This window comes from Anser brachyrhynchus (assembly GCF_964034855.1).
Source record: "Anser brachyrhynchus genome assembly, chromosome: 1".
Lineage (NCBI taxonomy): Eukaryota > Metazoa > Chordata > Aves > Anseriformes > Anatidae > Anser > Anser brachyrhynchus.
Window position 1 is genome coordinate 64412661 of NC_137694.1, and position 13138 is coordinate 64425798.

Genomic DNA, 13138 nt, shown 5'->3' on the forward strand with positions numbered 1-13138 from the left:
CAGAGGTCAATAAGACCCTGCAGCAGGTGTATGATGTAGCACCCCTGTAGTCCCTTAGGATGCTTAGTCACCTGCCGAGTGTGCTTTTCATTGACTAAAGTGGTAGATTAGATACTGAGTCCAGCCTAAATGGCTAGCTTTCAGATGGCTAAAGTTCGAAAAGATAGATCCTGTCCTCAGTAAATGTGCTTAGTATGTATAAATGATTCAGTCCTGTAGTTGTAGTGGGTTGATACGTGGCTGTGTGCCAGATTAGCCTTCTAAAATGTACCCTTGATTTTTGTGCCCATGGAAAATGTTCATTATCTTTTCCACAGAACAGGATTTTAACACTGGGACTTCTGAATTTCAGTCATGGATTAGGGCAGTGGTAACTGGTGTTGCAGTCTCTAGGTGTGCAAAAGCAAGGCAGGCTGTACTGCTTGGCCCCACATCATTGACTGGACTCCGCTCCTCTACTCAAAAATCTCATTCAGTGTTTCTAAATTTAGGCCCCCCCACCTAAAGCTTTGTAAGTCAATTTGTTCTCTGAAGCTGAGAAATTGCCCAAAACAATTAGAAAGTACTACAACCATTAAGCAATTCTGCTTGCATCTGTTTCTAAATGTGACAAAACGAGACTTCTTTAAATGGATGCAGAACGGTGCTGTGGTGACTGATGAGACAGCAGTATCACAGGCAGGGCAGGAAAGCACAAATGCCTGGCTGGATGATTTTACAGACCTAATACTACATTTCTGTTAGCCTGATTTTATCCTTCGAGATCACCAACAGAAAGCACAAAATGATTCAACATCTTGGGGTGGAGCTAATAGTGAAGCTAAACTTGCCTAAGGAGGCTTTGCTCTTTCTGTGGTGGGAACGGGGGCTGCTGGTGGTTAACTGCATCCTGAGATTTTTGTGGCAGCCACGCAAATCACAGTTGTTTTGAACTGCATGTGGCGATTAGATTTCTCCTCAAAGAGCAATGTTGAAGTGAGCTCAGGTGAAGGGCATTAACTGAGCTTAAGTGAAAGACATTAGCTTTAATATATAGTAAGCCTCAAATTTCCAGCTCTGTATGAGTACAGAGACCTTGTGTGAGAAACTACCATTTCAAGTTTACGTATTGTCTTGAAAGGGATAAAATGACTGCATTAATGTGCCATTTGGGGCTAGTTTTCTGTACATAAAATGTGACTGATTGAACAGCTTTTCCTCATTTATGAACACTTAGGATTGCACACCACAGTCTGTGTGTGATATGCACTTGTATATTTTCATACGGCCATATTGTGATGGACATGTTAATATATACATTCACACTATTACCAATATGGAGTGCCTCTGAGGTGCTATCTGTGACATCTCAGGAGAGCTGCATACAATAGAACTGACATTGGGAGAGATACTGAGAATAGTATGTCCTGTCATCAGTCTTTTTGCACTTTCTGGACACAGCAGATGCACAGACAGTATGCAAATATGGAAAAACAGTATCTTGAAATAATTTCTTTAAATGCAAAACATACCAAACATTAACCTGAGTTGCTTCTTTTTGTGAATAAGAATATCAGAAGGAAAGGGGAAATTTAGTGGTGAATGAAATTGGATTTTTTTTAGTTGATATTTGTTTAATTTTCTGTTATTGCAGAAACTGGAACATAAAGAAGTTTTGGTTGGCTTGTTGTTCCTGGTTTTCCCATTCATCCCAGCCAGCAACCTCTTCTTCAGGGTGGGATTTGTGGTGGCAGAGCGAGTCCTTTACATGCCGAGGTAACTATTGCAATTGAATTCCTTTCTAATGAGACCACCATCCCATTTTCTAAAAGCAGACAAGATTATTTCTTCCCTTTTGCAATACTTCAAACATTATTTTGGTAGTCAGTATGCTCTCTGCCTTTGAGGTTTGGCATGATAGTATGAGGGATTTTATAGTCATTTGACAGCAGATTGCTTGTCCAGAGTAAAGCTAGCCAAATTCATTTCTTTTTTTCAACACAGATTTTGATGGGTTTGAAACAGCTGAATACAGTGATGAGGTGTTGTTTCTTGAGGATTGTTCCCCACCACTCTTTCTGAAAGCATTATCAACTCACATTATTAATTGTCAATGTCTCTACCTTAAGGACAGTGTCTGAAGATTTAACTTGTCATTTTTATTGTGGTATTGCTCAGCTTTCCCTCTACATTAGGTGATCAGTGAAAACAAAGATGACAGTATTGCTGTCTTAAAAGGCTGCTGACTTGAGTTGTGGAATATGTACCTGACCTTCTGCCTGTATGCAGACACATCTATGAGCGGAGGATTTGCAGTTGTGGAAGAGGATGAGGAAAATCCAGCCCCTCCTCCATCCCTCAGCATCTGCCCCAGGGTTTCCTCCAGTTTCCAGCCTCTTAACAAGTGTTGCTTTAGTGGTCTGAGTTCTTCCCATTTCTTTTACTCAAGGACAGCTTTGAGGCGTTACTTTGACATCTCCACAGTATCCAGACTGGTGGCTACAGTGGCAGTTAGAGGACATTTATCCAAGATGCACCAGACAGTTACCCATTTTGCAGAATCAGAGAATAGCTGAGGTTGGAAGGGACCTCTGGAGGTCATCTGGTCCAACCCCCTGCTCAAGCAGGGCCTCCTAGAGCGGGTTGCTCAGGACTATGTCCAGACAGTTTTTGAGTATTTCCAAGGATAGGGACTCCACAGCCTCTCTGGGCAGCCTGTGCCCTTGAAGTTTGTTCCAGCCATGAGCATAAACAGTCATTCTTGAATGTCGCAAGTCAGTAGGCCCAAATCTACCTGCAGGTGCAGAGGGTCAGCTCCTGTTATCTCTAATGGGAGCTGTCCTTGTGGAGCTGTCAACAAAGTACAGTCCTCGATTTCACTTTGGATTGCTTTGGGATAACTAAAACAATAATTTTATTCCACTGTTTACACTGTACTTTGTGTAATTCCAAAAATCCTAGAAAAACACGCTTACAGGTTTTCTTTTGCAATGCCTTTGCTTATTCTGACAATCCTTTGTGTAAGTATTATCACAAAAAGACTGCTCGTTGGTATAAAACTAGAGTTATTGCATTTACTGCAAGCCTTTTACACAGGCTATGTTTCTGTGCTCTGCTGTATACTGACTTGCTTTTTGGGTCAAATCCTACTGCTTTTATTCACATTACTAGCCCTGCTTTTGTCTGGTGGGAGTATACCTAGAAGTATAGAGAGTGAAAGTTGTCCCTCTGAGTTATTTTGCAAATGATACCCTCAACTAATGGATCTTGCATCATTTCAAATTAACTTGAAAATCAGATTGCTTTAAATTCATGTAACAGAAAATGAGGAAACACATGAAAGCGCAAAGCTATTAAGGAACAGTCAGCTGAACACAAGGCTGTGTTGAGTGGTTGCATTTCTGAATCTCAAAAGAACAACTGCGGAAAATACTTCAGCTGTCAGCAGTTCCTTGTCCTCCTCCAGATGAGACTGCTGATATAATGAGAGGAGGGGCAATGAAGAAGAAAAAGGGAGATGTTTGCACAGAGAAAATTAATCAGCGTTAACGTGTGTGCATATAGTTTGTATAATGCTTTTCATCTCCCTATTGGCATTGCAAATATATGACCTACAAAGTAGGTAATTGACAGTTGCCCCCCCCTTTTTTTCAGGCAGGAAAACTGAGGTGGGGGGGATTAAATGATTTCTCTAGAATAAACCTGTGTTGGAGTCCCTGGATCTCCTGCTTTGCTCAGATCACTCGTGCCCTGCTTTGCAATATGTGTTCTTTGCTCTTAGCCCAGGCTGGCAGGCAAAAACCCCACAGCTAAGGGAGAGGGCAGGTACCACGAGCACTGATGAAGGGGACACTTTCTAGCCAAAGGATCTTGAGAGCTGATTTCTAGGCTCAGTTACTAAGAAATGAGCTCTCTTTAAATCCTCTGGGTTCAAAACAACACGAGCAGTGAAGAGGGCTTCTGTGAGCATTCCGGACTATGGCAGAACTAAAATGATGATGTTTTTTTCTCTTCCTCGGGAACGTGGCAGTTTAATAGTGATGGCTCTCGTAAGGAGTCGTGTTCTTTATTTAGAACAGCCTTTGGCAGTTTTCTTATGTTACGTCTTGAAAAGTGCTTTTCCTATGCCTTGCAGTTTCTTCTGTAAAATTCAGTTTACAACTCGGAGGTGGTCATTCAGCTTTATTTAGACAGAAGTACTGAGTCAGATGGCAAGAACTTGGTGACCTGTGTTTCTGGGCTTATGCTAGAAGGTGCTTTTCTACCTCTGTTTCAAGTAATAGCCTTTTATTAGTAGTTGTGGATATTACGGTTTTACACGCTTGCGTATACATGTCACAGCCTGAAATCCTAATTCAGTGTTGCTCCGTAGTTACCTGAGCAAAATGTCAAGCGTTTTGTTTTCAATAAAAATTGAGTAAGGTCCCAAAGATTTATGTAAAAGATGTTGTAAATGGAAAGGAACAAGGAACAAGCCTTTTGCTCAATGGCTAATTATACAGCTGGGCCTTGCCTTCTGGAGGCTGATGGGTTATTTTGAACAATTCCCCTTCTGTCTGCAGCCATGCCTCAGGGGAGAGGGATATGAGATAAGTCAACCTGGCTGAATGTTTTCTTTAATTGACTTCAGCAAAACAGTAGTATTTGGAGGAAATATTTCTTGTATTTAGTTTTCATTTGAGGGTTACAAGTGCTTAGTTGTTTAAATCAGAACTTTAAAAAAGTAATATTGCCTAAACCTGAAAAATTTCATGGGAGATCAATTTATTGTCTTTAAACTTCAAATTGTATTTTTTGTTGTTGTTTTCTTATCCTGAAGGGTGAGAAAGCTTGTTTTCAAGAGGCTAAAGATGTGAAATGTGTACCTTGGGAGAGGTGGGCAGGATACAGCTCCAAAGGCCACAATTTTCAAGAGAGGCATCAAAATAAATAGCTGGATCAGGGAAAGACTCAAACCACGGCAGGTTTTCCTCTCCTTAAAATATAGATGTAATTATGCATGCTGCATATCTGCAGTGGCCACATACAACCTAATTGTTTTAAAATCAGGAACAACTTTGTGCATTCAGTTTTTTCTGAGCCGTGAGCCATTTGTCTCACTGAACCTGAACCCCGGAGCACTAGCTCCTGCCGTTTCACACAGAGAAACAGAAGGGGCACTGCAGCCTCTGGGGCCATGCATCCAGGAGCTGCCAGCCCTGCTGACTTAGCAGCAGAGCTGGGGTTGCTCTGCTTTATAGGATCAGACCTATCCTAGGGGAGTAATTTCTATTTTCCTCATCTTTTACTCTGCTCTGCTAGCAGTGGCCCTGGCTGGGATGCTGTGTTGTAGCTGGATGTCTGAAGCTGGTCTTTACAAGCTCGTATCAACCAACAAATCAACCAAAGCATTGCTGGATGGCGTATTTCTGACTTGGAGAGCCACCCAGATGAAAGCAATAGGCAACACAGCAGGTACCCTCATGACTTTTCTGGCAGCTCACTTGCCTTGCTTTTTGCAAGGAGTGGGTTGCAGAGTACACTGTTACTCTTTCCCAACTGAGGCAGTTACAGCTTGCTGTCATTTTTTTCACCAGCTCCTCAGTTTGTTAAAAGTTGATGTTGCAACCCTAATTGTCAATACTAGAAGATGAGACCACTGCTCTATTATACAGCGGGGCATTTGGTTCAGTGTCTATCTAATAATCTGCAAGAAAGCCAGCAACCAGAAAAAAGTGCACCTGTATTTTTCAGGAACTTAGCATATCACCTGAAGGCTTTCCCTTTCCATATTCCTATTCCCTTTCCCATTTCCATAGCAATGCAGGGACTATATGGAATTTTTGCCTTTGCATAAAGCACGTTTTTGATTGTGTGCTAATGCATTTGTTCCAATTAGTGTAATTCTGTGTATTATTATCTTCTGTAATAAGGAAGAAAAAGAAAAAAGAGGAAAAAGAAAGAACTTGGTGGTGGAAATGGGATATTTTACAATTTTTATGAACCTGTATATCCCTGAGCAGAAGTCCTCATTGCTTACAAGGCAGCTACTTGAGGATGGTGCTTCTCTTTTTTGGAGCATGTCACACACTCCACATTATTTTCTTCAAGACCAGCTATGTGACATGGTGGTGGTGATGTATTTTCAGTTTCCATTGCCACTGCTTTCGATAAAGTTATTTGAAGCTGCAAGTTTACCAAGCCAGAGGAGCCAAATTCCTGTTTACCTCTTCAGCATTCCTTTGGTATTCAGATCAGATCCAGTAAGCGATTACCTAATTTACAGAAGAAGCTTCTATTTTCAATTGGAGCTAAGTTCTGACCCAAAGCAAAGTCAGCAACAGAAACCCCACTGACTCCATGCAGCCAGTTTATTTGCTCCCTGATCTCAGTTCACCAACATAATTAAACTGTTTGATGCTTTAGAGCAGAATCCACAATTCCCTTGGGATCTGGATCTGGAATCCATGTCACGCCTGCTCCATTTACTTAAAACCCCACGATTTTAATGCCTCACTGTTGCTGCTGTTCCTATGAGGGCCATGGAGCTGCTGCAGTGCAAGAGGTGCGAGCTGGATTATATTCTCTGTAACGCGCCGTGGACCCGGGGGTGCTGGCAGGGCACGGAGGGCACCTTATGTAGTGTCAGTGGGCCAGACCCCCTCCCAAGACCTCTTTACCATGACTGGAGAGTGTGCCTGCTGGGGATTTTGGAAGATAGCAGCAGCCCATGAAATAGATGGCGGCTGGAGTCAGTGCTGAGCTGAGCCCTCTGCCAGCACGCCGGGACCTCGGCTGAGTTGGGCGACTCCCCTTCTGCTTCCCCCTCTGTTAAACAGGGATAACAACTCTGCTCTGTCCTTCAGAAGGGGGCTATGGGGATTAACTGCTTGTAGGAAGGCTAAACCCTGTAAGAGTCTACCTTTCAGATGCATGTCCAAAGCTAAGCTCCTTGCTTTTGAAGGCTTGCCCACCCCTATTAAACACTTCAAGGGGAAATCAAAGCAGCCATCCTCTGTTAATGCAGGCAAGAAATGCCGAGATGCTAGCGCCAGATATTTTGGCGAAAGGCAATAAAGATATAGGAATGAAAGCCCAAGTGATTCTGCAAAGCTGAAAAAGATTAGCTCATGGCGCGTTTGGTCTAGACTGCAGTCTTGCCTTATTTTAACTAAATTTAAAACATGCTTTTGAGAAGCACGTTTTGTTTTGGCCATGTACAATTGATTCAGGAAAATGCTAGATTTGTGTTGAGCATAAGCATTAATGGCTATTCTGGAAAGATTTTTGGTTTTATCATAATGTATTAGGTTAAAGAAAAACCTTCAAACACATTTATTCTCCTTTTGAAGATAATACAGGTATGTAAGGGTACTGCTTCTGAGAAATAGCAATAAATTAAGTTAATGCCATCTTGTGGAAATAATCTATTTAGTCATGTTGACTAAAAGAGGAATTATTACAAGGGAATGTGGTCCCCTTAAGAAGATGTGTTATGACATTTAATAGAAAATAGTTTCTTACGTGAGGTTTTTGGAGACTCGAGATGGAACTAAATGGAAAATTATATCCCTGTTACAGAATTCTGTAAGTTATTATAGTATTTTAATTAAAACTGCAGCATATAGACCCTGACTAAAGAATATAAGATATTCTTATAAAAAAAAAAGTGTCTGTGGAATACCTATCGAATTATCTAGGAATTTTCATTTATAAACTGTTTTCTTTCTGTAATGCATACAATAATCAAAAGCATGAAAAGGTTCTTTATTACCTGGAAATATTTCAGACAGGAGTCTGTTGGAAGTGAAATCTTGGACTCAGGCACTCTAATGAAGTGAATTTGTTTATCACATGACTTACATTGGAAAGGAGGAAAGGGAAATGTGTCCAAATGTTTAAATAGCTATTCAAAGGTTACCTAAATCATTCATTTCTAGTTCATATTTTCTCTCTAATAAGGAAAATAAGAGTTCCTGGATTTTCTCTAATTACATCATGTTCTGAATAGAAGACCACGTTGCTCGTGGAGGTCAATCATTTTGATGACTTAACTGGTCATTTCTAAGTATCTTTAATATAGGCCTACAGATTTTAATTTAGAGCCAAAACCAAAATCTAATACTAACTCATAAGATTACATGTTTCCAAATTAGATATATTCTGCGTGTTTAGGGTTCTCTCTGTCTTTGGATATGAACTGCAGACCTTAATCCAGGAAAAGGCCTCTTAATTCTGGTGAAATTTTGACATTTTATTCAGCAGACTCAGTAGTAAGTTAAACACACTACCTGTTACTTTATCACAGTGATAGTTTTGAGCTCTGAGGCTTGTGTTTTTTCAGCAGGGGTGGTGGTTCTGGTGTCTTTTAATCATTTAGTATCCAAGAATTGGAAAAAAAAATGGATGAAAGATAATCTGTAAGTGCTTGATTCCTAGTCACATACATCTGATCAGGTTTCCCAGTTAAATTTATAGTATAAGGTTTCCCATACAGTATTTCTAACGGGCTTACATTTTCTTGAGCTCTGGGAGTTACCCTGGACTCCAGGTAATACTATTGGTAAAACCTCCATCCACTTCAACTGGGTCACCTGGCACAGTTTTCTTACTTGTCCTTTCAATGTTTGGTTCATCCTTTCTGCCTTGCCACTAGAATGTGGCCTCCATGGGTTATGTAAATCCCATTTTATGTTCAGTATCCTAGCCGTTTCTTGGATGAGTACTGCCACAGAGTGAGGCCCCTTATCTGATGACATCCCTTCAGTTACTCCAAATATTGGGATTATTTCTATCAGTAGGCACTTTACTAACACAGGAAAGCTTCAGGCCAACCGAAAAAAAGTGTCCCCACGCACAAGTAAGTATCTATATTGATTGCAGCTGGTAACTCATAAAAATGAGTTTGTGAATTGCCAGTACTCACCAGGAGCAATTCCCTTCTTCACATCTCCAGGAGGAGGTTCTATTTGTATTTTAGGATTGTTTTTAAGTCAGAGTTCATTTTTTTGAGTTATGCTCTTATCAATTAGTAACATTTTTGCTCCAATGGCATACTTTGTGCTATTTTCTACTATAGTGTCAGCTCCCATGTGTCTCCCAATGAACTTGTGTCATCAGTTGTCCCGTAACAATTGAGGTAACAATACATTGTTCATGAGCAGTAACCCACTATCCATTTGAATCTTTAACACTTTAATAATTCGGCCAGTTTAATTTCCTTTTTCGTATTTTCTGGTGTCGTTATCGATGTCTTTCTGGTAGGTAATAAAAGATTTATAGTGCTAACTAAAGCTGCTTGCTTAGCTGCCTTGTCTGCTTTTCGATTTCCTCTTACAGTGTCTGAACTGCCACTTTGATGCACTTCACAGTGTATCACTGCTACTTCTTTGGGCTTCTGTACCACCTCAAGTAGTTTCAAAATCTCATTCCCATATTTAACCAGGATGCCTTGTGAGACAACAGTGCACTCTCCTTCCACATAGCACCGTATACATGTCTCACTCCAAAAGCATACTTAGAGCCTGTTTGGGTATTAACTCGTTTCTCTTGGGCCAACTCCAGAGCTGTTGTGAGTGCTATTAATTCATTTTTTTGTGCAGAGATATTATATGACAGTATTCCTACTTCATTCGGTTAATGTCACCACTGCATACCCTGTTTATTTTCTCTGTACACCACGTAACTGCTTCCATCAGTGCAGAATTCTTCATCTGGGTTCTTAAGGGGTGTGTCTCAAATCCAGTTGGCTAGCCTATACCTGTTCAATAACTTGCAAGCAGTCATGGTTAATTTCCTACTCATTGTCCAACAGCAATAATGAAGCAGGATTCAAGGCAGTACTTAGATTTAATTGAATATCATCTTGCTCTAGCAGCAGTGGCTGGTACTGTACCATACAACTGGGTGAAAACCAGTGATGTCCTTTTTTTCTAAAACTGCAACCACTGCTTGTGGCACATATACTGTTATTTTCTGTTCCATTGTTAATTTTATCACCTCAATTTTTGGCTCCATTTTTTTAATTATTATTTTTTATCTAATTTTGTTGGGTATTGTTTTTCCTTACCAGTTTTGCTCTTGCCTTGAGTTCTGCTTTTACTGGTTCCACTGACTTTGCTCTCCCAGGTTTCCTGGCTGCCCATACAAATAGTATGACTGCGTCCTTGATTGCAGTTGGTAGGTGATTCTGTTAATCTCCCAAAGTATCTTCAAAGTTTCCCTGTAACAAATATACTCGTGCCTGCCAGGCATTATTTTCAGCAATATGTACTTGTTTTTTTTCCTTTCTCAAAATTTATCTCAGCACGCAATTTATTTAATATGTCTTGTCCTAATAGAAGCAAGGGACATTCCGACAAGTATAAAGATTCGTGAGTCAAAACTCATTTCTCAATTTCACATTTAATTGGTTGCAAAAAGGATTTAACCTCTTACTTTCCCATGGCCCCAGTCACTGGCATAGGGAATTTACTCAATGGTCCCTTGCAGCTTTACTGCTGAATAAGTGGCTCCTGTATCTGCTAAAAAAAATTACAGTTCCAAATTTACACTTTAATTCCCCAGCTTTACTGGAAATGGGGGCTCTGCTGGGGTACCGGATAGTTCTGCTGCCAGTCCCCTTCAATCTGATTCTTCCATGCCAATCATTAACAAGTCCTCTTCAGGAACACCTGTTAATTTTGGCTCTCTGGATTAGTTCAGTTTGGGGTATTTGTTCTCCCAGTACCCCTCCTCCTGACAATATACATGCTGATTTAATCCCAGCAAGTCAGATGGATGAGAGAGAGATATTATATATCTCCCTTGTCCTCTTCCTCTGCCTCGATTTCCCATCATCCTGCCTCTTCCTTCTTTTTGAAATCCTTTACCACATGACAACATTTGGTCTTGAACCACAGCTGTTGCAAGCAAACTTGTTCGCATTTTTGCAATCTTGTTTCCTTTTTTGTCTTCTCTCCCTTTCTACTTAATCTCGATTATTACATACCTTACAAGCTTTCTCAGTTAACTGGGAAATAGGCATTCCAGAAACTGGCTGCTCGGGGCTTGGACTGGCGTACGCTTCACTGGGTTAGAAACTGGCTGGATAGCCGGGCCCAGAGAGTTGTGGTGAATGGAGTCAAATCTGGTTGGAGGCCGGTCACTAGTGGTGTCCCCCAGGGCTTGGTACTGGGGCCGGTCCTCTTTGATATCTTTATCGATGATCTGGATGAGGGCGTCCAGAGCGCCCTCAGTAAGTTTGCAGATGACACCAAGCTAAGTGCGTGTGTCGATCTGCTCGAGGGCAGGAAGGCTCTGCAGGAGGATCTGGATAGGCTGGACCGATGGGCTGAGGCCAACTGTATGAAGTTCAACAAGGCCAAGTGCCGGGTCCTGCACCTGGGGCGCAACAACCCCAAGCAGAGCTACAGGCTGGGAGATGAGTGGCTGGAAAGCTGCCTGGCCGAGAGGGACCTGGGAGTATTGGTTGATAGTTGGCTGAATATGAGCCAGCAGTGTGCCCAGGTGGCCAAGAAGGCCAACAGCATCCTGGCCTGTATAAGAAGCAGTGTGGCCAGCAGGTCTAGGGAAGTGATTGTGCCCCTGTACTCGGCTCTGGTGAGGCCTCACCTTGAGTACTGTGTTCAGTTTTGGGCCCCTCGCTACAAGAAGGACAGGGATGTGCTCGAGCGAGTCCAGAGAAGGGCGACCAAGCTGGTGAGGGGTCTGGAGAACAAGTCTTATGAGGAGCGGCTGAGGGAGCTGGCTTGTTCAGCCTGGAGAAGAGGAGGCTCAGGGGCGACCTTATCGCTCTCTACAGTTACCTTAAAGGAGGCTGTAGAGAGGTGGGGGTTGGTCTGTTCTCCCATGTGCCTGGTGACAGGACGAGGGGGAATGGGCTAAAGTTGCGACAGGGGAGTTTTAGGTTGGATGTTAGGAAGTACTTCTTTACCGAAAGGGTTATTAAGCATTGGAACGGGCTGCCCAGGGAGGTGGTGGAGTCACCATCCCTGGAGGTCTTTAAAAGACGTTTAGATGTAGAGCTTCGCGATATGGTTTAGTGGAGTACTTAGTGTTAGGTCGGAGGTTGGACTCGATGATCTTGAGGTCTCTTCCAACCTAGAAATCTGTGATACTGTGATGCTGTGTGAAACTCCATCTACTCTCTGCAACTACATCAAGATATCAGGGGCTGATTATACTATAAACAGCATATTAAATGTTACTTTGCCTTATCATCAGGATTTAAATCTGCCTGTTTCCTAGCTACTTCACATAGTCTTTCATAAAATACTGATGTTTCCTCATTAGGACCCTGAGTTACTTGGTATAATTTAGAAAAAATGTTCCTAGGCTTTCTTATTCTGTGTTTAATTCCATACAAAATTAACTGCTGATACAGTTTTACAAGCATTTTACCTCCATCTGTATTTAGATCCCGGGGAGGTTCTTGTTCCAGCATAACAGCTCCGTCCTTTCCCTTGCATTAATCCTCCTATTTTCCTTGTTAGCCTTCTCTACCACCAGCAGTCTCTCTTCCGGAAGAAGGAGGGCATTTAACAAAACCTGCATATCTTTCCACTCAGGATTGTGATTAAGCACAATCATTTGAAATATTCCGTATCCCTTCTTAGGATTTTCTCGGTAGGAACCAGCTGACTTTTTCCAATTTATTAAGTCAGAAGACGAAAATGGTACCTTTACAAAAACTGGCAATCCTGCAGGTCCTTCTGCTTCCCAAAGTGGGGCCTGAATTACTACCGGGGGTTGTGCCCTTTCTCTCCTTACTACTGGACTATCTTTCTGCCCTTCTACTCCCCTATACTCTTTGTTTCCCTGTCTTTCATCTACAGTATTTCCCCGATCTCAATCTCTTTAATCGGATAAAAAACACTGTACATCTTCTTCCTCCTCATTTTATTTCAAACACCTTTTTCCAATAATACATGCCGAACACCACCTGGAGAGATTCTTATTCTCCTTATCCGACATCATCATGATCACATTGCTGTCATTCATTAACAGTTTACATTTTTTCCTAGTTTTGTGGTTGTCCCATAGAGAAAAAAAAATCTACATAAGGTACTTCATCCCATTTGCCTGTTCTCCGACAAAATAACATCAGTTGTAAAATAATGTTATATTCCCAATTACCCTGTTCCTGCCATTTTTTCCCATCATCCAACTTGTAAATAGG

At 41.6% G+C, this 13138-nt stretch overlaps 1 protein-coding gene across 3 annotated transcripts in view; it reads left to right on the forward strand.

Moving 5' to 3' along the window:
* The window catches only part of TMTC1 (transmembrane O-mannosyltransferase targeting cadherins 1), a 153205-nt gene that overhangs the window by 82022 nt on the left and 58045 nt on the right, over positions 1-13138 (forward strand). For all 3 annotated transcript variants that reach the window (XM_080578839.1, XM_080578840.1, XM_080578841.1), the window contains one exon: positions 1634-1755. In XM_080578839.1, the coding sequence (XP_080434965.1) occupies positions 1634-1755 (122 nt within the window). The remainder of the gene's footprint in view (positions 1-1633; positions 1756-13138) is intronic.